Genomic DNA, 26,144 nt, shown 5'->3' on the forward strand with positions numbered 1-26,144 from the left:
GTGGTCCGCTCTAATTAAGGTGATTTTTGCATTTAGCGATCAGTGGTGGTGTTCCATTGCTGTGTGTGAATCTCTAGTTTCATGTAGTATAAGATCCAGTTTGTCTGCCTGTGTACTGCGTGTGGTGCGTGCACCATTTCAGTAAGTGTGCTGGTCGGGAGAATGTTCATGACTGGTTGTGGCAGCCCTTTAGTATCCAGCTGCTTTCCCTTGGTTCGCCCCATCATTTCACGACTAATACTTTGTGATAGGCTGGAATCCGTGCGGTATGTGCCTTCAGGTATAGTAGGCCTGCTTGGAAGGAACGAACTCATGGGTGGATTGTTCCTTTATCAATGGTGTGTCGCGCTACTGGCTTGCCCTGTGTACAGTTTTAAAGTGCTGATGGTGTAAAGCTGAGGGGTATCTGTAGGAGGCTGGCTCTGTATATACTATACCAAAGTGAGGTTTAGTGTGCACAGAGTCCAGTGGAACCCCATAGGTAGGCAGAGGTAAAGTTAGATAGCACCTCACTCTCTATTTGTGGTCGAGCAGTAAGGCAGTATCAGAGGACAGTGTTAAGAATTTGTTGTACACACTCAGTCAGCACATGAATTCACACACTCAAAGACTGAACTTCAGACCAATTGTTTTGTATCAAAAATATTCTTTTAGGTATTTTATTTCCTAGAACCGAGCAAGCCTGGCACAGTTAAGTGATAATTACTTTGCTGTAAATATACAGATTGTAAAAGAGTTTGGCTTGTAATTGTAAATGTACTTTGATTTGAATACAGTAGTGTTACTGATAATGCAATGCTTTTCAGGATACAGTACATATACTTTGAAAAGGATTTTCAGTAAGATAACAGGTAAGTTACTTTTGGATTAGTTTTCTTACTCAGAGTAGTAAACCTGGATACTACTCTTGAACATTTCCTGTAAACAGGTAAGTAAAATCGTTTTGTTAAACAGTACAATTTTAAAGAATTTCTTTAGGTTTTCAGACTCCACACTTAGAAACTTTTCACAGAAAAACAGTCAATGTTATCCTACGGAGGAAAATAGTGTTATTGGTTTTGAGGTATTTGGCAGTGAGAGTTGAGGTTGTGGGGGTAAACTCAGGGGTCCCTCAGGGTCAAGGATGCACTCTAGTTTACACCCTTAGCGGCACTAGGGCGGCTGGGTGCCGAGTGCTGAGGCCCAATGTTATCCAGTGGGGGAAAGACGGCCTCAGGTTGGTGGCTGCTGACAAGCAGGCCACTTGGTTGTGGGAGCAAAGCTCCTGGATTTTAGCTCAGGGGAAACGAAAGTAGCACCAAAGGTGCACCCTCAGTGGCACCAGGGCGGCCGGGTGCAGGGTGCTGTTTCGACGTCGGGCGCCCTGTTTTCAATGGGGAAATTCCAGTTTGCAAAGGCACTGCAGGCACTGCAGGCTTGGGGACGAAGGTCTTCTGGGTGCGACCACCACTTCAAGAGGTAAGTTGGGAAGTTAGGGGCTGGTTAGGCACTGCCGGTTTGGGCACCCACGGCTATGGGGTGTCGGGTGCAGGGGTGCCTTTTGGGGTCGGATCATCTTACCAGCTCCTGGTCGCGGTTGGGGGGACCTTCCGGATTTGGGCGGCAGGCATCGGCTGGAGGCTTGAGGCAGGTCAGGGGTCGCCAGATCTCTGGTCAGGATCGCCGAGGTGACCTCCTCGTGTTGTTTGCCCACTCAAGCTCAGGCCGTGGACGACTGGTGCAGAGTGGGGCGGATTTGCGGTGTCTGTCCAGAGGTTGCAGATCAACAAATCCGGTGTTCACGGAAGACATCGTCTTTGGGGTTGAAGACAGGCAGGTCCTCCGGGGTTTTCGAGGTTGCTGGCTGCAGGACACACTGGGATTTCGCAGGAGCAGGTTCGAGGTGGAGACTGGCCGGTAGGGCTAGGGCCAAGTTAGTGGGCGTCTTCCTTTTGTTAGCTGCTGCACAGCTGTTCGGTTTTTCTTCTTGTAGTTTCTTCTTGTCTGTGGAAGCCCCTAAATACTAGATTTAGGGGTGTTACAGGTAGGTAAAAGGCAGGGACCAATGGGTCCCTTCCCTAGGGTGGGTACACCCCCTATTATGCCACCCTGCAGTGGGAAGGGGGAATGAGCCTGTCCCTGGTTGGCTGAGTCCCCCCATCTGCACGATGGCAGTGACTGGGAGTTGTGCTTCACCTCGCCTCCCCCACCTGAGGGGTGGAGTTGGCAGAGGTGGGCACACCTCTCTTCCGCCTTAGTTTTTCCCGCTGGTTCTCCCACCCAAAGTGGGAGTCAGAACCAGTGGGGACCAGTTGCTGAAAGTGGCCTGGAGAAGCTCTCAATGGCGGCAAGCCTTTGATGCTTCCCCTTCGTGAACCCTGCCCATCCTGGGGGAGGTGGCTTGGCACCTCGTCCCAGGATGTGCATTGTTTCAGGCCCCAGAGAGCAGCAGGCTCTCAACCCAGGGGTCCTGAAACATGTCTGGTGGTGGCAGCTAAAAGCGGCCACTCATCCTGGACACTACTGGTGGGTTCGTTTTCAGGGGGCATCTCTAAGATGCCCTCTGTGTGCATTTTTCTTTAGATCCCACAATACATCAGTGTGGGTTTAATGTGCTGAGAAGTTTGATACCAAACTTCAGTCTTCAGTGTAGCCATTATGGTGATGTGGAGTTCGTAATGACAAACTCCCAGCACCATATACTCTTAATGGCAGTACTGCACTTAGAATGTCTAAGAATGGACTTAAACACTGCAGGGGGTACAGGGCTTATGCACCTGTACCCTCACCACTGGTATAGTGCACACAGCTAGAGGGGTGACTGATCTATGCTAGGGCAGTGGGTTGTAGGCATGGCATACAGATGTGTGCCATTTCGATTCTTCACTTTGTTCTGCACCAAAACATGTAGCCTGCAAAGGGTGTGTGTGTGTGTGTGTGTGTGTGTGTGTGTGTGTGTGTGTGTGTGTGTGTGTGTGTGTGTGTGTGTGTGTGTGTGTGTGTGTGTGTGTGTGTGTGTGTGTGTGTGTGTGTGTGTGTGTGTGTGTGTGTGTGTGTGTGTGTGTGTGTGTGTGTGTGTGTGTGTGTGTGTGTGTGTGTGTGTGTGTGTGTGTGTGTGTGTGTGTGTGTGTGTGTGTGTGTGTGTGTGTGTGTGTGTGTGTGTGTGTGTGTACGTGTGTGTGTGTACGTGTGTGTGTGTACGTGTGTGTGTGTACGTGTGTGTGTGTGTGTGTACGTGTGTGTGTGTACGTGTGTGTGTGTGTGTGTGTGTGTGTGTGTGTGTGTGTGTGTGTGTGTGTGTGTGTGTGTGTGTGTACGTGTGTGTACAGGACCGCTAAGGGTGGCACAATAAGTGCTGCAGCTCTTAGAGGCCTTCTCTGGTCATAGTGCCCTGGGTAACTGTGGTACCATTTACCAGGGGCTGACCTGTGGCCACAGATGGCAATTTGGTTTAGGCTTCAATACAGTTTTAGGGACAGAACATAGGCCCTGGGTACCTGATTAGCAGGAGCCCGGGGCACACTCAAAGCACATCAGCAATTCAGAAAAAAGTGGGTACAACCATGCTCTATCAGAGATATTGCAGTACTGGGGTCCCCCGGCTCCCTATCGCCTGCCACACAGTACGTTCTTCAAGGGGCTTGTTTAGCCTTTAAGTTCGCAGTGTGTTGATGGCAGTCTCCAGATGCATTCAGAGGTATGGGTAATGTCACTTATATTACTGGGACCTGCCGTCTTATTTATTGCATGCGCCGGTCTGGGTATTGGTTCCAAAGTGTGGAATAGGCCCCCTCATAATCCCGCCTTAGGAGGAGTCCCGGTCCCCAGGTTAAAGGGGCTGGTTCGATCCAGAGTGTAACGGTTTCCGTCCCTCTTTCCAGGACAGGGGGGGCGGTGCCACAGATGGTTGTCTTGACGCCGGGCGCTGGATTCACCTAAATCCGGGTGGGCTGCCTCAGCCTAGCCCTACCTCCCCCGTTAGAGCCCTCTAGGACAGTCCACTCACCGGATTTGTCCCAAGAACGATCCTGGGTGTTGTAGGTCATTGTGCCAGAATGCGACCCTCCACCAAAGCTTGTACGTCCTCTCCCGTTATGCGGCTCATCGTAGATCAGGCTCCTGGCAAGGCACCCCGATGCAGGCCTGGTGGTGGAATCAGCCTGTGGATGACTTGGAAGGACACGAAAGCAGGGTCGCAGGTGGGTCTCTCCGTGTGGAACGTACTCCGCCCCAGTGAGTTGTGACGTAGGCCTCACTCCGTGGACTTCTGGGCCCGGTTGCTCAATCTATGTTCTCTCTCCGTCTTCTGGCTTAGTTGCGATACTACATATAGCATCTATTGCATGCAACAGCTACAGGTGATGTGAGCTGAGGACAGCGATTGGTAAGTGTTATCTTTTTGTTAAGTATACTCCCATTGTGCTGGGGACCACCATTTTGCTCACACAGTGCATCCGTCTTTCATATTGATCTTTGCCTCTTATCGCCTTCCAGGTTGCGCAATATGTGGACCACTGGGTCATGTAACCTTACTGCGCAGGTGGATTCGGCAGATTTCCCGTTTAGCGGGCTGATACAGGGGAGAGCCCAGGCCGGGAGCCAGTAGTTTATGCGACCGCCATCTTCGACGGTTAGCTACGCGCCCCCTCCCAGTTTCAATTAGAACATTTGGAAGATGGAAAGTCCAAGCTATTCCAATATGCTACATATTGGCTTGAAATGCCCTAAATAGGAAACCCAGGATGCATTCTACAGGGTGGAAAAAAGAGCAACATTAGCCTTCCTGGCGATTGACTCCATTAATGGCATATGTATAACAGCAACTTGATCAACAGTGCATTCCTTCACATTTGTATTGTGTTGATATCCATGCAAACCTGGAGGCATAGTTGGGACAAAACGTTCTTCAACCTCTTTTGCGACCACTCAAGCTTCATTCCCTCTTTTCTTAAACGGCTAATACTGCTGCTTTATTGAGGCACAAGAATAGATTTGCGTTGTGAATGGAACTAGTTACTTAATTGTGACAGTCGTTTTCAGTTTGTAGCAATTTTGGGTTCACATTTCACCCACCCATCTCATCTTAAAAAAGGGAGCTGGGTGGTAGTAAAAGGTGATCTATCGAAAGAAGCAAAACAAAGCAATAAAAAATAATAATCACCCCAACAGTGAAAAAAGAATCTAAAGATCGTGCCATGACTCGGCTTTCAACACTTGCATACCCCGGTTTCCCGCGTACACGCTCCTAGGCCTTCCCAATGCGCTTACTTTCCCCCCTGCGCTCGCTTAAGGGACGACAGATGGCATTGAACGCTGCGCACAGAGTGATCTTAGCACGCTGGAAAACCGATAAAGTCCCTGACCATACCCATTGGCTCCATCAATTGTGGAATTTGTTAGCGATGGAAAGGCTCTTCATGGTAGCGATGAGGAAGGACAAGGACTATCATAAACTTTGGGCGCCTTTCTTAACTATTCTCTCTGCAGAATTTCGAGAATTGACATGCCCGCAGTATCTCCGCCTCTTGAGGTTGGTGCCCGACACTACTGCATGCACAACTTAAGACATGTTCTTGTCAGCCTCTGGCCCGTCTCAGTGCCCTCCTTCAGCACTATAGCTCAGGGACTATCGCGCGTGCAGCTCCTTCCATCAGCGCTCACCAAGGGGTGGAAGGGGTGGGTGGGGGATTTTTGTGGCGTTTCCTTGATTTTTATTATTCTTCTGTTTACTGTTTCAATATGGAGCACCTCTTGGAGCCTACGGACCATAGTGGGCCTCTCTCCCAGGGTCTAGACTCTCTATAGCCAGCCTGAGCGCCTACTTTCCCCTGCCTTGAGTCCCAGCTCACGTCCCCGCCTTCTCCTTTTTCAGACGCGGCCGACCCGGCTGGGTTGTAGGCGGCATGCTGTGTTAAATATGCTATACCTGCATAGCTGTTGGTCTAGTGGCACAATTCTGTTATATCTCTTCTGTTATATCTATTGCGCACCATGCCGGCCCACTGGGTTGTAGGCATTTAGCGGTTGTATCACTGCAGATGTTCCTCAATAAAAACAGATTTAATACTAAAGATCGTGCCAATATTTTGAGGCATTGCGGTCTTACTTTCAATGTCATTGAAACCCAAAAGGAACTGCAAACTTTATGGATCCTACCACTAGATTTCAGAATAATTTACAAGACTTCATAATCGCTTCAAGCGTAAAATCTTTGTTATAGGTAATGGGCTTTTTAAAAAACACAGGCCATTATGTACCCTGACTATCACGCCTCTTTTGTGGATCCTGGGTCACCCAGGGGTTACTGGGCCCACACGGAGGTGGTTCAAGCATTTTACCTCTACTGTCCCAAGGCCTGACCAACTCTGGTTCTGAAACCTCTGCACCAAGTAAACTCTTTCATGGTTGAGACTCAGTTAGCAAGACAAGCAGTCCAATGCTTCTCAAGGAGGTAGTGTGGAGGTATATGCTTATAACTAAATGGCAAAATATAACTAACTCAATAATGATTATATAGTCTAGTCCAAGGACTTTACCTTTATGAAAAGAGAATGTATTTTTTTACACTAGCTATATAATACAACACCAGTAGATTACAGAAGAAAACTCAGTGTTATAGCAAGGTGCTACAAGCAAATCTGTGGCGTTCTTGTAGGAAGCTGGCTCTTAATATGATGTATCAAATTGAGATATAGCTTTTTTGAAACATTAGCGGGATTCTGCTCACCGGGAAGATCGACAGGCATTATAATGTCTTTACGACCGGTACGGTTGTGATTCTCCTGTTGTAGCTATGGATTAAGAAGCTAATAGTGACTATCATATCACCATCTCATTGGAAATTACTATCAGTGATCTTTGATTGGTATTAACATCTTTCTCAACCTATAAGTTGAATTAAAAGCATTGGGCGTGTAGGTCGTATTGGACCAGGACTACATAGTCACAGAAATTTACATCTACTATTTCGTGATTATCCGATATGCCCTGAAGAAGTTCGCTTGTGAGAACGAAACGCGTTGGCTGTGCTCTGTTTAAAAGAAAGAAGATCACAAATGAACAATAGAGAACATTTAATTATTTGACGGATTCAATGTGGATTATCTTACTACATCTTTTTGGAGTGGTGCAACCACGATACAAGTTTACTTGTTCTATCGACCCTGTAAATCGGGGAGGCTCCTTTGGACAGAAAGCGCCATTGTGGCTTTGCACACAGGAGTATTGCTGGTTTTTGTGAAACACATTGTTTGGTATAATTTCTGAGTTTGGTGCCTTTTGTCGAGTTGGTCTACTGTCCACTTTGTGTATGTATAGGTATATGCTTATAACTAAATGGCAAAATATAACCAACTCAATAATGATTATATAGTCTAGTCCCAGGGCCTTACCTTTATGAAAAGAGAAAGTATTTTTTTACACTAGCTATATAATACAACACCAGTAGATTACAGAAGAAAACTCAGTGTTGTAGCAAGGTGCTACAAGCAAATCTGTAGCGTTCTTGTAGGAAGCTGGCTCTTAATATGATGTATCAAATTGAGATATATTGTGCAAAGAGTCAAGAGGTTCCCTTATAAGTGGGCAGGGGGTTGCTCTAGCAATCCCAAGGTGTTATTGTAGGGGGGAATGTGGTCCAGCAGCTTTAGGCTGATCAGAGAGTAGTGTTAGACATACACAAGAACACACAAGTCGATAAGTGAGAGACACAACTCAATAATGAGATGCACATACATTTATAAAAATAACACATTATCTTCATCAACTCAAGGTAGCCATGGGAGGAGAGTTTTGGTGCCACACTGGAACGTTTTGGAGCATCTCCAGGACTCATGGATGCAAGAGACTTTCCAGTCTGGTTACGATTAGCTGATCCGTCCTCAACGCCAACTATGTCTCTCTACCTTGCACAGAGTTCGATCACTTCCCAAAGTTGGTGCTACCAGTCTCTGTCCTGGCACCACCTGGGATTCCACCCTTGGCACCACGCCCAAATGCGCCTTCGGTGTTGTGACGGACACCAATAGCTCAAGTATTGAAGCAGATACCTACATCACCGATGACTAATACGACGCTGATAGTTCCATCAGAGTAGACCATACCCCACTACCCAGGGCCTAATGTTATACTGAACCTGTCACTTATGCCACTGGAGATACAGATAATGAGGAATGACATTTAGTATGATGCTGATAGCATCATATGACATCCAGGATGCCAACAATCTGGATATTTCTTCTACATTTTGGCCCGTCTTCACCTAGTCCTTGGTCTACTGAAGAGTCTACTTCTTTTGCAACAGTAATTCAGAGAGTTACTGAGGTATTAAACTTTACTTTGCCTACTCAAGGTCAAGGCAAGCGTGCTGACAGAGGACCTCAACCCAGCGCAATCCAGATCCTTTTCTCCCCTTTAATGAGGCCTTGACAGAAATTCTTTCAGACACTTGTGCCAAGCCATGATCTTGCCCATCAGTCAGACACGAGGCGGCATAGGCCTGCTCTTAAGTATCTAGACTTTGTTTTTCAAAATCCTACTCCAGACAGCCTGGTGGTTCGGGCATGTTGCAGCCAGACCAAGACCAACTTATTCCCAACCACTCCACCTGACAGGGAAATGGATGGAACCATTTGCAAAACAGATTTTCTCCTCCATTAGCCTCGCCTTATGCTCGGTCAGTGCAACATACCTTCTGAGCAGGTATTCACATGCAATATGGGACAGAGTGGCAGACATCTTGCCAGCTGTCACAGGGGACCTCTGTTATAATTTGCTACAGCTTATTTTGGAATGACAGCATGCAGCTAAGTACTCAATCAGATCCGGTCTGGACACTATCAGCTGCCTGAGTAGGGCAGGTGGCGTGGCACACGTGTGGTGCTTAGGTGCAATGCCTTGATTGGCCCCACAGTCTTCTGATCTGACGTGCAGCAGTCCCTCATGGGCATGACCTTTGACAGCTCTAGTCTGTTTGGAGCAAAGGCAAACTCAGTCCTCGAAAGACTTGGAGAGTAAGGCCAATACCCGCTCTCTGGGATTAGCTCTACCAGTTCAGCGGTTTCCCTAACAGCAGCACCCCTTTCGAGGCATTGGTAGGAGCTTCCAGCAGAGGCAGAGATCATGTGTTTATCAATAACAGGCCTCCCAGTCCATTTGTAGTTGAGGTTGGTGCTCCGGCCCTCCGGGGCAAAGAACTGCCCCAACCCCAGTGCGCAGTCGAAACAGATTTAGTTTGTCTGTGATGGTGCAAGATCGGCTGGGAGACATCTAGCTGCAGCTTCCTTAACTTAGAATATCTCCCCAGGCGTCAGTCTGGATCCGGAAAATCTTTTTTTCCCCAGCAATACCTCTGCACGCCGGTAGGTCTGTCCTGACGTCGTCCACGAAAGTGACATCAATGGAGCCATAAAAGCCCCTCCCGGCGTGCTGACGTCGGTTTTCTTTTTTTTCCCGTGTCCTAACGCGGATCCAGGAAAGTGATACCTCTGGCCTGTTTTTTTATCTTCAGGCCTTCTCAACGCCTTTTTGCGTCAAGGAACAGTGTGTTCAATGCCCTTTGCTGGCTTCAGGCCGTGCCGGTCCTGCTCGTGACAGATGTCAGCGACAAACCCTCACAAAATCTGTATGTGATGCTTGGATGAGCACCACGACTCCGTGGAGTGCGACGCTTGCCGCCAACTGCGGCCAAAATCCCTGAGGGAATGCCGCATGAAGCTGTTGTCTGCCTGGATGTCCCGAACGGACCCCTTGCGACACCGGTCTCCTTCTCCAGCGGAGATGTCCACGCGGCGCCAGTCCTCACAGGAGGGCTGCAGACATTTTGAGAATGCAGCCTCTGTCTCCAGACCTTCAGTGCCTTTGCTGGATCTTCTCCACCAGGGCACGGGAGACATGGAGCCATTGTTGCCATTTGCGGAGTCATTATTTGACAACCTTCTCGAGACGTGGATGAGGCCCTCTTCGGGGGACCCCTTGGATCGTTCTGTGGCACATTGCCATTGCTGGGCTCCTGATGAACCCGCCTGTTTGACCCTCCATCCTGGGGCCAGAGGACTTGTACTTCAAGCAGCTCTCTCTACCACTCCTGTTCGGTTGCATCCTCCCATTCGGGAGTCGCGGTGGTTGGAGTCATGTGGCCGTGATGTGTTTGCATCCGCCTTCTCGGGACTCTGGTCCCTAAACACGTTGTGTGTGTTTGCTCGGGCTACATTTGCCCTTTAGGACTCTGTCGAGCAGCTCCTCCCCTCCTTGCCGGAGAGCTCTTGTGCCGATCTGACCCACCTAATCCGTGATGGCCAGGATATGGTGCAATTTTCGATTTGGTCTGCCATGGACACCACTGACTCTGTGGGTCGTGCTATGGCCAGGTCGGTTGTCATGCGCCGCCATGCGTGGTTGCGCGATGGCGTTTTCCCAGAGCGTGTTCAGGAGCGGCTAAGATCTACCATTTGATGGGGTCACTCTTTTTGACGCTCTTGCTGATTCGGCAGTCGGGCGCCTCCTGTCTGTTTGATTGTCTTCCCAGGTTTTAATCCTTGTGGAGGGTATCTGAAAGAGATACGTTAGATTCCTTACCTTAGAATATTCCCAGGCGTCAGGCTGGATCCGGGAAGATTTTTCGTCTGCAATACCCTTGCGCGTCGCTAGGCGGCGTCTGTGGCTCCGCATCCGTCGTCTGCGTCGTGATCGCCGGGATGATGTCGTCGGAGTACTAAGACGCTGCCCTCGCGTGCTGACTTCAGTTCTTCTTTTTTCCGCGCCAGTAAGCGCAGATCCGGGAAGAGCATACCCTTTAGTCACTTTTTGACTAAACTTTTTGAACTTTATTGGTTCATCTTTCGAGTCAACCTAGACTCCTGGTGCCGGTAGGGATGCCCGATTTCAAGCCGTGCGACGCCTGTAACCACCTGATGTCGGTTACGGATCCCCACCGTCGGTGTCTCTACTGCCTTGGGGCCGACCATGATGCCCAGTCGTGCCCCGACTGCCGGGCCTTGACCTCGAAGGCTAGGCGGGAGCAGTCCCGCAAGCTCCTCGAGCTCCGGCAGTCTGCTCCGCGCCGCTCGAGGTCCCGGGCGAGGAGGTGGTCAAGGGACCGGCCGCGGAGCCTTAGTCATCACCACTCGTCGGGTTCGAAGTCCTCGCATTCAGGTAAGTCGAGGCACAGTAAGATGAAGTCGAAGAGGCGACATCGCTCTTCTGACTCCCCTCGCCGGTTGCGCGACTCGGCTGAGGGTTCGGGTGGCACGACCCATGCGGCTCCATCGGAGCCGCAGGAGTTGCGTCCGGCCCCATACCCTCCGGTCCCTGGGCCTAACGCGACTCCGGACGAGGTTCGAGACTTCCTCGTGGCCATGAGGAGTCTCGCTCTGCCGTCGCGGCCTACTGGCGCGCCTTCGGGCCCCGCGGGTCCGCTTTGGAGGCCTAGCAAGCCGGCGGCTCCTGCCCCGGCGCGTCGACTTTGGTCCCGATGCCACAGGCTCCCATGGGATCCCGGTCGATGCCGGTTGACCTTACAACCTCTCCGCCGGCCCCTATGGTGCCGCCCCCGGCGCAGTATTCGGACGACGTCGTGCCCAGTTTTAGTCCGGGTCCGGCGCCGATAGATGAACAATTCATCTACAGCCCGGCTCCGTCCTTTCAACCTGTCTACCAGGAATCTGGTGACTGGGACGACTGGGAGGGGTCTGAGGACCCTTTGGCACAGCAGTGCCAGTTTAATCAGGACTGGGCAGAAGAGCTGGGGGATGCCAGTGGTCTCGATACTTAACCCGACACTGGCTTCATCTCTCCTCCCTCTGTGACTACGGAGGAGGGTGCAACCTATTCTGTGGTGCTGCGCAGGGCTGCCGAAGCCCTTCACCAGGAGCTCCCTGCAGCGGCCGTGAGGACTAACCTCCTCACCGAAGTGCTTCAACCGCCAGAAAGCTCTTGGGAGCCTCTACTGTAGTTCAATGAAGCACTCACTGACGTTCTGATGGGCACCTGGTCCAAGCCCTCCACAGTAACTCCTGTGGACCGGAACGTGGCCCGGCGCTACTGCCCTGCTCCAGGCGCCCCAGCTTTCTGTCAGTGCACCCCACCCCTGAGAGCCTGGTTATCCAGGCCTCTACGTCCCAGACCGCCTTCCCGTCTGCTCCTCCGGATCGGGAATCCAAAAGGTTGGAACAGTTTGGGAAGAAGCTGTTTTCCTCCCTCAGTTTGGGGTTGCGGTTCATTAATACCGCGTGCCTTTTGAACCGTTACACCCACTCCTTGTGGGACACGGTGGAGGACGTGCTGCCCCAGTGTCCGGAGGAGGCCCGGACACAGCTCGCCCAGGCTCTTGCTGAGGGGCGGGATGCAGCACGGTACTCAATCCGATGTGGGCTTGACACCATGGACTCGCTAGGTAGGGCGATTGCGACGAGGGTGGCGATTCGTCGCCACGCCTGGCTAAGATCCACGAATTTCTCCGGGGATGTCCAGAGCACCCTAATGGACAGGCCCTTCGATGACCGTCGCCTTTTAAGCGGATAGTGCGCTGGAGCGCTTTAAGGACTCCAGGGCTACGGCCAAGTCCTTGGGCGTCTCAGCCCCGCGCCTGCAAACTTCCGCTTTTCGCCCCTTTCGTGGCCAAGGAAGGAGCGCCCCCGCACGTCCGTCTAGCCACAGGCCGCATAACCAGTCTCAACACGGTCACGTACATGGATTCCGCCGAGACGGAGCAGGGGGACAGAGCCGGTCAGCTCACATCTGCCCCCGCAGCACCTGCCTCAAAGCCTTTCTAGTCCGAGCTTTCAGGCCCATTACACACCAATGGGAGGCAGAGTTCGCCATCACCTGCTCCACTGGCGTACCATCACGTCGAACAGGTGGGTGCTGCAAATCGTCTGAAAGGGCTACTCCCTCCCCTAAGAGGTGACCCCCCCCCAACCCCAGCCATGCCACTGCAGTTCCACCGCATGTCGGGGGATCACTTGCAACTTCTGCAGTAGGAAGTTACGGACCTCTTGGCCAAGGGGGCCATCGAGCGCGTTCCTGGCCCAGAAGTAGGTTGGGGTTGTTACCCCCTCTACTTTCTGGTTCCCAAGAAGGGCAAAGGGGGCCTACGCCCTATCTTGGACCTCAGGAGCGTCAACGCCTTCCTCCGGAAGGAGAAGTTCAAGATGTTCACCTTAGCTCAGGTTCTGGCTCACGGTTTACGGTAGGCCAGGAGCATTTTCAGTTTACCGTGCTCCCCTTCAGCCTCAACAGTGCCCCTCGGGTGTTCACGAAAGTGATGGCGGTGGTCGCAACTCATCTGCGCAGATTAGGGCTTCCAGTCTTCCCCCGCTATCTCAACGACTGGCTGTTGAAGGCGGGCTCGCCCCAGGCAGTCGTCTCCCACCTCCAGACTACGGCCGACCTCCTGCATTTGCTGGGGATCTCCATTAACGTGCCGAAGTCGCATCTGAGTCCCTCCCAATAGCTTCTTTTCATTGGAGCGGTTCTGGACTCGGCGCTGTTTCGGGTCTATCCTCCAGAACAGCGGGTTCGGGATATTTAGACTCTGATTCCGATCTTTCAGCCTTTATCCCGAGTTTCGGTCAGGTTGGTGCTGCGGCTGCTGGGTCTAATGGCCTCCTGCATCCTGCTGGTACATCACGCCAGGTGGCGGATGCGGGTTCTGCAGTGGGACCTGAAGTTCCAGTGGGCTCAACATCTGGGTAACCTGTCCGACCACGTCCTGATCTCGGAGGGCACTGCACGACAGTTGCAGTGGTGGCTCACGGGCCGCGTTTGGGTCAGTGGCAGATCCCTACCCCAACCAGAGCATGTAGTGGTGACGGATGCGTCCCTCCTGGGATGGTGGGGGCACCTGGGAGAGGCGGAGATCAGAGGCCTATGGTCTCCGGCAGAGTCCCGGCTCCATATCAACCTATTGGAGCTGCGGGCGGTCCGGCTTGCACTGAAGGCATTCCTTCCCTCTGTTCGGGGAAGTGTAGTGCAGATGTTCACGGACAACACCACCACCATGTGGTATTGCAACAAACAGGGCGGGGTGGGGTCGTGGACCCTTTGTCAGGACGCTCTGCGCCTCTGGACATGGCTGAAACATCAGGGCATCACCCTGGTGGTTCAACACCTGGCGGGCTCTCTGAACGCCAGAGCGGACAAACTCAGCCGCCGGTGCACGTTTGATCACGAATGGCGTCTGAACTCGGACGTGGCGCAAGGCCTCTTTCGGCAGTGGGGAGATCCTTGGTTAGATCTATTCGCCACCGAAGAGAACGCGCAATGTCCTCAGTTCTGGAGGACCTTCTGTCGCAGCAGCAGGGGACGGTCCTCCACCCGAACCTGTCCAGCTTCCACCTCCATGCATGGAGATTGAGCGGCGACAGTTGATGCCATTTGACTTGCCTCCTGAAGTCTGTGATGTCATTCTGGCAGCCAGACGTCCCTCCTCTAAAACGGTATACACCTGCAGGTGGAACAAATTTGTGGCATGGTGCACAGCAAAGGCTGTGGATCCCCTTTCCGCCCCTCTTTCTGAAGTTCTCCTCTTACTTCTTACCATGGCCCAGCAGGGCTCTGCTCTGGGCACCCTCAAGGGATATCTTTCAGCTGTTTCTGCCTTCTTACAGCTTCCTGATCAGCCTTCTCTTTTCAAGTCCCCTGTTGTTGCTAGATTCTTTAAAGGCATTACTCACATGTTCCCTCCTGTCCCTTTCGTAATGCATCAATGGGACTTGAACCTGGTGCTAACCTATCTGATGTGCGCTCCTTTTGAGCCATTTCATAATTGTCCTCTTCGTCTTCTGACTCTTAAGACTGCTTTCCAGGTTGCCATCACCTCTGCTAGACGAGTGAGTGAGCTCCAGGCTCTTTCTTCTAAACCTCCTTTCCTCTCTTTTCATCCGGACAAGGTTGTTCTCAGGACTCGTCCTTCCTTTCTCCCTAAGGTGGTAACTGCCTTTCACATCGGCTACTCTGTTACATTGCCCACCTTCTTTCCGCCTCCGCATCCCTCGAAAGAGGAAGAGAGGCTCCACCGTCTGGACCCAAAACGTGCGCTCTCCTATCTGGACCGCACCAAACCGTTCCGGGTGGACGACCAACTCCTCGTTGGCTACGTGGGCGCTCAGAAGGGGCGGGCATTGCACAAGAGCACCATCTCTCGGTGGGTCGTTTTGTGCATTAAAGTCTGTTATTCATTGGCTAAGAAGGAACCTCCTGTGGGGCTGAGGGCCCATTCCACTCAGGCCACAGCGGCTACTACTGCCCTGGGACGGGGAGTCCTTCTGCAGGACATTTGTCAGGCAGCAACGTGGGCCTTGCTGCACACGTTTGCTAAGCATTACTGCCTGGACAGCCAAGTCCGGAGAGATGGCTTCTTTGGCCGTTCCGTTCTCCAGGACTTCCTGGTGTGATCTTGGTTCGCAGACCCACCACCGGGGTTGGTATTGCTGGGGTATCTATTCTAAGGTAAGGAATCTAACTAACGTGTTTCTTCCAGATGAACAAGTTACTTCCCTTCGGTAACGATATATCTGTAAGAAACATTAGTTAGTTAGATTCCTTACCGCTCCACCCATCTTCCCCGTTCTGCGAACTGATATCTAGGGTTAAGATCATCCCTTTCAGGGCCCTAGATTCATGACACCAGTGTCTGTTTCTTGCTTGGCTCTGCGTTCCTGGCGCGGAAAGCTATGTACAAGAACTGACGTCAGCGCGTGAGGGCGGCGTCTAAGTACTCCGACATCCTCCCGGCGATCACGACGCCGATGAACGACGCGGAGCCGCAGACGACGCCTAGCGACTCGCAAGGGTATTGCTGATGAAAAATCTTTCCGGATCCAGCCTGACGCCTGAGGATATTCTAAGGGAAGGCATATAACTAACTAATGTTTCTTACAGATATATTGTTACCGAAGGTAAGTAACTTGTTCTTTTGGTTTCGTGACGGTGCCGTCACTTTCTTTTCCCCGATGTGGGTTACATATGTTCTGGGTTGTGTGGCTGTTCAGCCGTGTTATTTCCTTATTGTGGTAGAGCTCGTTAAGCTGTGTTTACCTTTCTTTTGAGCCTCTGCCTACGAGCTTCTCTCAAGAGGGACCCTTCTTTTGTAGGGTTGTGCCTTGCCCTATTTGGGGTATTTGTTGAATGTTATATGGCTACTCTTTCTTACCCAGGAACTTTTGCCGCAAGTTGACTCTTCCTACTGTTGTAGGATGTCTCCTCTGGTGAGATCCATGGGGTTGGTTTCTCTCCGGGGGTTACAATTGGTTGTCTTCGGTTGGTTCGTACTACATCCCTGCCTCCGTAGGGGCGTCCTTCCCTGCTGTTTCGTTGGGGTTTTGTCACGCCTGTTCTTTCCTGGCGTGTTCTTGCAGCATCGCTGTGCCCGTCTTGCCTGTCTACAGGTGAACATGTGCCCCTTGGGGGGCAGTTTCCTCTGTTCCGAAACAGTCTCTTCTGTATTGTGTGAATACTTGCCGTATTGGTGCATACAGGTTGTGCTCTAAGTCTGTTCTTGTGGCTCAAGCAATGTCCGGGTTCTTGCCTAAGGCAAGGGGAGTTCCTGCCGGCTCTGTCTCGGCTGTTTGTTGACTCCTACCCCACTTCTCTAGCTGGGTCTCCGGTCCCTTGCTTCTTGCAGGACAAGGGGTCTGGCTTTTTCCGTTCGTGCCCTGTGCATATTTCTTAGTTCTTCAAGGAGTGGCTCTTGTCTATAACTTTCTGCTACCAGATCTGTGCTCCACCCCAGCTGTTTTTCTGGGTGTGGGTTCTTACTTCCATTCTGGCACAGCTGATTCTTTAGGTAGCATTACTGTGCATGTATTCTTCTCAACATTCTTCTTTTGGTATGTGGTGTCGGTCTATGGCTGTGTATGCTTTTGGTGACAGGCTTCTGTCTGTGCCTTCTCTCAATCCTTTACTGTCAGTATCGTGGTCTGTTTCCGCCTGCCTCACGGGAGACCAGGTTTCTTCCCCGTCGGGCAACTGTTGTCTTTTCTGCGTTGTGTGCCTGTTATGCCGCACACCGGTACAGTGGTACCTATTGGGCGACTCCCCGGTTTAGGGTTTTGTCACATCACATATGTGTGGCAACATTCCTGTCTCTTTGTGTATATGTCGTAGGTCCTACACGCCACAGGGGTGCTTGCATACTAGTTTCTTTTTGCCCTAGTATCAGGCCTTCTTGCTCACTCTCTCCTTCGGGATAGAGTCCTCTGTTTTCCTGGTCACAAAGGTACCTTTTGGTACGTTTGGCTGCATGCCTACCTACTGAGCTTTTGCTCAATGGTGGATCCTCTGTCTCTGTTGGCGCTAGACTCTGGGTTCGGCCCTGCTACTGTTGTCATGTCCTAGGGGGTACACATTTGATGTGTGTTTTTTCTTACAAACACAGGCCTCCTGTTGCGGCTCCTGTTCTTGGCCGGACAGTCTTCGGACTGTCCCTTGTTTCATTTTGGCATCCTCTCTGATGTATGTTCAGACGGCATGTTCTACCATTGTCATGTTGTTTTGCCCCTTTGGGGCTTCGTTCCTCATGGATCATAAGGACCGGTACTGGGATCCTTCTTTGAAGGAGGCACTGCATTGTTTCTTACGTTGGCACTAATCTTTCTAGTTCTGTATTCCCTTTCGTCTCTGTCTGGGCAAGAGAGGTCTCACACTGTCCCTCGTCGGATTTTGGTGTCTTTGCCGTCCCTTGTTCATGTCCCTTACGGAGTTTCCTGGGTCTACTGTCAGTTGCCCTGGCATTTTGCGCTTCCCACCGTGTTTCGCCAGCTTTTTGACGGATATGTTCTCCTGGAACTTGGTGGTTGGTTCGCAGACCCTCCTCCTATGGGGGTATGGCTTTGGTATCTATTCTAAGTTAAGGAATCTGCGGCTAGATTTCTCTATCAGATGGAAGAGTTACTTACCTTCTGTAACGATATATCTGGTAGAGATAGTCTAGCTGCAGATTCCTTAATGCCCGGCAATCCTCCCCGATCTGTGAAGACCTTTTCATATGGTGTTTTTCCACCTAGCGCCCCCTACCCTTCTCCCCCCCCCCCCCCCCCCCCTCCCCCCCTTCTTTCTGGTGGCCTTGGTCTTCCGGTGGCGTGGGGTAGGGTGTGTTCTCCTGCGTGGGGCCTTTTGGCCTCCCCTCCGTTCCAGTGTTTGGTTGGTGGCGTCTTCTCGCCCCTTCCTTTGGCGCCCTTTGGCTCTCCTCTCCGTCCACGTTTTTAGGTGGTTAAGGTCTACACATTTCACTGCCTTCTCATGTTGCTCCACCAGTGTTCTTCACACGTGGAGTTATTCTGTTTTGTATTCCCTCCCACCACCCACGCCTATGCTGCCTACTTTCTATGGCAGTTGGTTGGGTTCAATCTCTGGAGGGTGTGTAGTGAACTTTCTGGTGGTCGTTCACTTCTACTCACTTGTCTTGCAACATGTTGCTTCGATGTTGTGGTTCTTTTTATTTTCCTCCTGTGGTGACAAGCTGTGCCTGGCTTGTCATATCTTTTGTGCTGCAGCCGCTACCCCCTTTGCAGTGGGGCACGACTTGGCAATTTGTTGGGCCCTTGCTTGCACCAAGTGCTCTATGAGCTCCCTTCATTCCCTCCGAGTACTGGATGCTTTTTCAACTTCATATTGTTTCTCATTCCAAATGATTTGACTCTCAATTTCATGTTACTTATCGTTTTTGTTTCAACAATTTTGCTTTTTTGACACACACTGTTACCATGCTATCGCAGTTTTTTACATGGCTCCGAGTTGTGGCGCGAAAAAGTTTCCTGTAGAAAACTGACGTCAGCACACCGGGAGGGGCTTTTATGGCTCCATTGACGTCACTTCTGTTGATTACATCAGGACGGAGCTGGGCGACTCCACCTTCAGGCGTGCAGAGGTATTGCTGGGGAAAAAAGATTTTCCGGCTCCAGTCTGATGTTTGGGAATATATTCTAAGTTAAGGAATCTCCGGCTAGACGGTATCTCTACCAGATATATCGTTACCAAAGGTAGGTAACTTTCATCAGGGAGTGCTCCAGATCATCCAAAATAGATACACTCCACCATTTCTTTCTTCCCATGTCTGAATGTTTAGCTCAGCTCCAACAGTTGTAAACTACCTTCTGACGTCGGCCAACCTGTTGAAATTTTTGGGAGTTTCCATCAATGTGCCAAAGTCACACCTGACTCATTAACATGAGTATCCATTCACTGAAGCCACCCTAAATAAGGTGCGCTTTTAAGCCATCCATCCACCTCCACCTCGACAAGCCCAGGAAATTTTGGCTATGACCCTGATCTTTCAGCCTGCAGCCTAGATCTCTGTGATGTTGACTTTGAGTCTTCTTGCCTCTTTACCCTGTTTGTGTACCACACCAGGTAGCACATGCGGGCTCTGCAGTTTGTTCTGAAATCTCAGTGGACTCCGCATGAAGGGAATCTATCAGATTGAATCCAGGTGTCAAAGGAGGCTGCAAAAGTCCTGAAGTGATGGCTGCTTGACTGCAGCTGTACCTCTCTCCCAACCCCACCCAGAACTGTCATGACTGATGCATCGTTACTGGATTGGGGAAGTGATCTGGAAGAGATCTTAAAATTCACAGGCAGCAACTCCCCTCCACATCAACTTGTTGGAGTAGTGAGGCATCTGCTTGGCACTCAAAGCTTTCCTCCTGACTATCAATGCAGGGACAGTTATAGGTGCTCACAGACAACACGGCCACTATATGGTACCACAACACTGCTGTGTGGGGTTGAGGGCTTTGTGCCAAGAAGCACTGTCTCAAAGTAGCTGAACGCATATTCCTCATCGCGCAACACTTGGCAACATCTTTGAATGCCATGGGCATACTAACTCGCTGTTGGCTAGCAGATCACGAATGGCAGTTGCACTCAGAGGTGATATAAGCTGTCTTCCACCAATAAGAACAACCCTGGCTTGATCAATTCAACACCACCACCACCGAGAACACGCAGTGTTGAAGGTTTTGCGTGTCTGAGTTCTCAAGGTAGTACTCTCCGGAAGACGCCTACACTGGGGTTCAGAACTCTGGGCAGAAGAGGGAGGAACAGAAAAGTCTACCAGGGTACTGTAAAAGATCAGGAGTTACTAGGCCCAAGTCACCCTAGTGGCTCCTAACTGGGTGAGAAGAGTGTGGTACCTGGAACTTCTGGCCTCGGGCATGCATTCAGCTGCCCTGTGTGGAGAATCTCTTGTTGCAGCAGTAGAGCAAGGTCCTGCACCCAAGCCTAAACAACCTACACCTCCATGCATGAGTAGTGACCATTGATGGATTTCGATCTTCCTCCAGAATTTGTTGGTGCCATTGTGGCAGCCAGGAATCCATTAACCAACTCGATTTATGGTGTATGCTTGGACAAGTTAGATGTCTGCTGCTAATGGACTCCTATCTGCCATTAATAAGATTATGACCTAGAGTCTGCCCACTGCCATAACTTGATTTCAGTCGCTGCAAATTTGTCACCACAGATAGAGATCAGAAACTGACGTCAGGGCACGGAGGTGGTGCACATATAGTGACCCGACATGTCCGGGATGGATGGACTGCTTACCGCTCAACGCCACCTGTCTATGTGTGAGGGAATGGTTGGGAAAGATTCCTGATACATTCTTGTGCCTGGAGAAATTCACACTGTGATGAATCTGCAGCTATTGGCTCTACGGGGAAAGCATTACTGAAGGTAAATAACTTGTTTGTTAGTAACATAAGCTAGAAAATCAGATCCTTTAATATTTAATAGCTATTCAAAGGTAAAACCAGCTTATCTTATATCTCTTAAAGTATATTTAGGGAATAGTTTCAAATTGATCAGTATTTAGTTCATTTTGTAAGAATCAAGACTCAAACTGATTATGTAAAATAAAATACTAATAAGGATTTAGATGAATGGGTTTATAAAATGATGTAATCTGCATATGCTGAGCATGTTATCTATATTTGCGGGTTCCCCTTAATATTTAGACTGTCCTCTCAATGAAGTTTGTTAAGCTTGTAGAAGGTAATGTATTTAAAAAAAACGTTGGATGTTTCCATTTGGTGTGAGTTCAGACCCTCACTTCATCAAGGGGAGGTCAGTTGTCAAGCCTAGAAAGGGAGTTCGTGTGGACTGATTGTTAGGGTTCCTTTATCCTTTGTGTGTGAAGTGGCTGGGCAGGAGCCTAAGGAGGGATATTGGCTATTGACATACATGCCTCTGTCCCTACATTTTCTATTAATCTCATATTTACGGTCTGTTGGGCAAACCTGAATATTTTCTGCCATTTACCCAAATTTAGAGTTTAATTTTATGTTTCTGATTGTCAATGATATTCAGAATTCTTTCAGGCATATATTTCAGGAATCATTAATGCAAAGTAATTGCTTCCTCATTCATGCAAAACTTTTTTTTGTTTTCTTTTTAGGCATCTTTGCACCTCCATGTGCCTTCAGTGCAATCAGACGAGCTGCTTCATATTAAACACTCCCACCCTCTCGACTCCAATCAGACTTCAGATGTTCTCAGGTAGTTGCTTGGGTAACCACTGTTCGCTCCTGCATAATGACTGTAGTTATTTTTTCAAATTAACATTTCTTAATATTGATTTGAATTCTCATAACTCTTTGTAAAATAAAGAGCTGTTTGAATGCATTATTCACCCAATTTGGTAATGCCAACCTTTCTAGTCAGTAAAATGATCAGTGACCTTTGGTATACTTCACAGTATTGCTACAGTAGGTATCACTTGCTTGGAAAACACTATCCCTATCAGGATTTCAACACTGATATTGAAAATAGCTACTGCTTGTGCCCTCTTTTTACTTGCGTCACCATTCCAATATGTGGTCTAAAAACTTATGTTCGAGGCATATGAGCTGCAGATTACACACTTGTGCATAGATCGCCATTTGGTGTTGGGCCCGGATCTTTGCAGTTTGTTTTTCCTCTTGGAAAGTCTTTGGCAGTCACGAGGTCGGTGACTCCTCCCTTGGATCGTATTGCGCATAGGCTTCGGCTCCATCCTCAGATTGTTTTTTTCCGCCATCGGGCTCGGATGTAATACTTCGCGCTCCGGTTCCGAACATTTCCAGTTCGACGATCGAAGCGGAATCCTCGCTTATCGCAGTATTGTTCAGATCCAGATCTCCTCAATCACCTTCTCTTCGACACATCTTCGATTCCAGTCGTCGACGGCGGCCTTCGGGCCTACCCAATCTCCAGTCCCGGCTGATGGAAAGAACTCCTTTCAAGAAGTGCCCTCGATGTGGGTCCAAATTCCCCCACACCGATCTTCATGAGGTGAGCAACCTCTGCCTCTCCCCTGAACACGAGGCTCCAGACTGTCCGGCCTGCAAGTCTTTCAGATCGAAAAAGACTATTCGAGATCGAAGAGCCAGACGAAACATGGCGCACTCCTCGACCTCCGTTCCAGTCGATATCTTCGGGGACGACGTCGAAGATCCGGGACAGCAGCACACCGAAGAGGACCTCGTCAGTGCTTCCAAAGCCGACGACTCCGATGTGGAGGACATCACCCCGGCGCAGAGGGTCGTGAGTACTATACTCCCTCCCACACCCGCGCCCACACCCAAAAAGGCTTCGGTCACGCCTTTGCCTCCGGGCCTAGGCAAGACCAGAGACACTGCTTCACACACCCCACCTTCGGGCCCGGTAAAGAAGCCAAATAAACCTTCCGGCGGCTCTGGCTCGAGCCAGCCCTCCAGCGGTGCCGAGAAACACACTTCGACACCGAAAAAGAAACCGGCCTCTACCTCGACACCGAGCTCCGCACCGAAGTCCTCGGTGTCGAAACCCAGCCTTTCGGTACAGACGCCATCTTCGGTACCGACCAAACCCCATAAGGCCCTCGGCACCGACACTTCCACGCCGAAGCCCACCTTGGCGCCGACCAAGAAAACGGAGGTTCCCAAACCCAGTGCTAAGCACGGCACGGACCAGCCTAAAAAGTCATCGGCCCCGAAACCTTCGGCGCCGACGGAACAAACATTGTCACAGGAACTGTTTACACCGGATCCCTTGCAAAAGACTCTTACCAAGGATCCAAAAACTTGACATTTGGCACACTCTTCTAAAAAGAGACATTTGGACAAACCGGCTCCGCCTCCACCTCCAAAGAGGAAGGACTCTGCTACCTCCCCTTTCAGAATGCCTTCCCCACCTCCTCCACCCTCTCCACATCCGCCCCCTCCGCCTTCTCCATCCCCACCTCATCGCTCTCCGACCCCGTCTCCAGACGATGATGATCAGGGGGACCCATATTACGATCCAGGGGATGTGCCCCAAGACCCCACCCCTACAGGATCCCCAGACCCATGGGACAACTACAATAATCCAGATATTCCAGACGTCCCACAAGATGACCTTTACCCTTCCAGGCCATCTCCACCGGAAGACTCATTAGGTTTCCACCACCTACTTCAGAGGGCGGCACATTATCATGGGGTAGAGCTACACACTGACCCAGTAGAGGAGGATTTCCTCCTCGACACCTTTGATACCGCACATAGGTCTACCTCCATACTACCTATGCTCAAGGGGGTGTTAAAACATGCGCCAGAGGTTTTTAAGGACCCAGTCAGGGCTAGGGTCATTAACCCACGCATAGAAAAAAAAGTACAAAGCTGCCCCCACAGATCCTACCTATATCAAAGGGCCAGCGCCACTAGATTCCCTAGTGGTTTCCACTGCACGGAAGAGGTCAAACTCCCAGGCGTCAGGCGAAGCACCACCACCTGACAGAGTCAAAGCTACTGGACGCGTCAGGAAAGCGCACTGCGTCACAGGCAGCCAATATATGGCGTATCGCCAATACTCAAGCGCTATTGGCCAGATACGATGGGGCGCATTATGATGAATTAGAAACCATAATGCACCACCTCCCAGAAAGATACAAAAATAGGGCCAATGAATTAATTCAAGAGGGTAAGACTATAACTAACACCTCCACACGCTGTGCCTTAGATGCAGCAGACACAGCCTCTAGGGCCATTAACACTAGCGTCCTCCTCCGTCGCCATGCTTGGCTGAGAGTATCAGGTTTCAAACCTGAGGTACAGGCTTCATCCTAAATCATCCCTTTGACCAAGAACACCTATTCGGCCCAAAGGTAGATGAGGCCCTCGAGAAAATGAAGGAGGACACTGATATGGCAAAATCTATGGGAGCCCTGCAGTCACACCCTCCTAGGCACTCCTTTCGCCGCTCTTCCTTTCGGGGTACGACTAGTGCGTCCACTTCCTACAAATCCCCTGATCAGTCCACCTTCACAAGGGGTTATCAAAGAGGCAGATATAGGGGCAATAACAATAAAGGCAGAGGCAAAACAAATACCGCCCGCTCTGCCACACCGCCTACCCAATGACTTCCCCCCCGCTCCCTCCAGACCATCCCACTCCGGTCGGGGGCAGACTACAAAATTTCCTTCAGGTCTGGGAGACCATCACCTCAGACAAATGGGTGACCCAAATCATTCGCTCATTGTACTGCCTAGAATTGACATCTACCCCACCAAACATTCCACCCAGGCAACTCCCAATGTCACAAGAACATTCCACATTACTAAAACAGGAGGTAATCTCCCTCCTACAAAAACAGGCAATAGAACAAGTTGCCGCCAATCAGCAAAATTTAGGGGTCTACTCCCGATATTTTCTAATACCAAAGAGGGACGAGACTCTACGACCTATTCTAGATCTCTGGCCCCTAAACACATATATACATTCAGACCATGTTCACATGGTAACGCTTCAGCAGGTACTTCCGCTCCTCTCCCAGAATGACTTTCTCACCACACTGGACTTGAAAGACGCATACTTTCACATTCCGGTACACCATGCTCACAGAAAGTACCTCAGATTTGTAGTGGACGGGCATCACTACCAGTTCAAGGTGCTCCCATTTGGGGTCACAACAGCACCAAGGGTATTCACCAAGTGCCTAGCGGTAGTGGCGGCACACCTCAGAAGACAGCACATTCACGTCTTCCCATAATTGGACGACTGGCTGATAAAAGCCACGTCCTACAAACAATGTGTACACCACACCGCCACTACAATCCAACTACTTGGAACCACCAAAAGTCCCAGCTAACACCATCCCACATAAAGCAATACCTCGGTGCCATCATAGACACCTCAAAAGCCATAGCCTACCCCAATCCGGCCAGGATTGCAAGCATTCAGGCTTTGCGTCAAAGATCCATACCTCAACACTCCCTTCCAGCAAGAGTGTTTATGCAACTGATAGGGATGATGGCCTCTTGCATTTTCATAGTGCCTCACGCAAGACTCCAGATGCGTCCACTCCAAGAGTGGTTAGCGCGCCGATGGAACCGGGCCCAGGGGCAACTGACAGATCTGGTGAGGTCGACCGTTCCTGGACCCGGTTCCACAAATAACTAACAGACGCATCGCTCTCCGGCTGGGGAGCTCATCTATTACACCTCACAGTGCAGGGCACATGGACGCCGCAACAAAAGTCACTCCATATCAACCATCTGGAGTTACTGGCAATCTTTCTAGCCCTAAAATCCTTTCAAACACAGATTTTAGGCAAGGCAGTCCTCATTCTCACAGACAATATGACGGCCATGTACTACGTTCAAAAACAAGGCGGCACACACTCTCCACAGCTCTCTCAACTAGCACAGAGCATATGGAGATGGGCAATTCCACACAAAACATTTCTCCTGGCCCAGCATGTACCAGGAGTCCAAAACACCATGGCAGATCTGCTCAGCAGACGGACGCAGCAGATCCACGAGTGGGAACTTCACCCACAGGTTCTTCACCCGTTCTTTCAGATGTGGGGACATCCGCACATAGACCTCTTCGCCACCCACGAAAACAAATGTCCAAGCTTCGCCGCCAGATACCCACACCCATTGTTCAAAGGCAATGCGATATGGATGAACTGGTCAGGCAAATTTGCGTGCGTCTTTCCACCTCTCCCACTAATTCCATTAGTGGTGCGAAAGCTACAACAGCATTCCCTCACACTGATCCTAGTAGCTCCAACATGGGCCAGACAACCGTGGTACACCACACTGCTCGTACTCTCGGTAGTACCACACCAAAAGCTACACCTCTCGCCATGCCTCCTAACCCAGAACCATGGAGAGATCAGGCACCTGTACCCAGCTCAGCTCAACCTTGCGGTCTGGCTCCTGAGATCCTAGA

At 50.5% G+C, this 26,144-nt stretch overlaps 1 protein-coding gene across 1 annotated transcript in view; it reads left to right on the forward strand.

Annotated features, from left to right (window-relative positions):
* The window catches only part of MED13 (mediator complex subunit 13), a 1,552,815-nt gene that overhangs the window by 1,461,638 nt on the left and 65,033 nt on the right, over positions 1-26,144 (forward strand). The window contains exon 29 of the mRNA XM_085649419.1: positions 21,371-21,471. Coding sequence (XP_085505545.1) covers positions 21,371-21,471 — 101 coding nt within the window. The remainder of the gene's footprint in view (positions 1-21,370; positions 21,472-26,144) is intronic.

The sequence above is a fragment of the Triturus cristatus genome, chromosome 3_2 (genome assembly GCF_964204655.1).
Source record: "Triturus cristatus chromosome 3_2, aTriCri1.1, whole genome shotgun sequence".
Taxonomy (NCBI): Eukaryota; Metazoa; Chordata; class Amphibia; order Caudata; family Salamandridae; genus Triturus; species Triturus cristatus.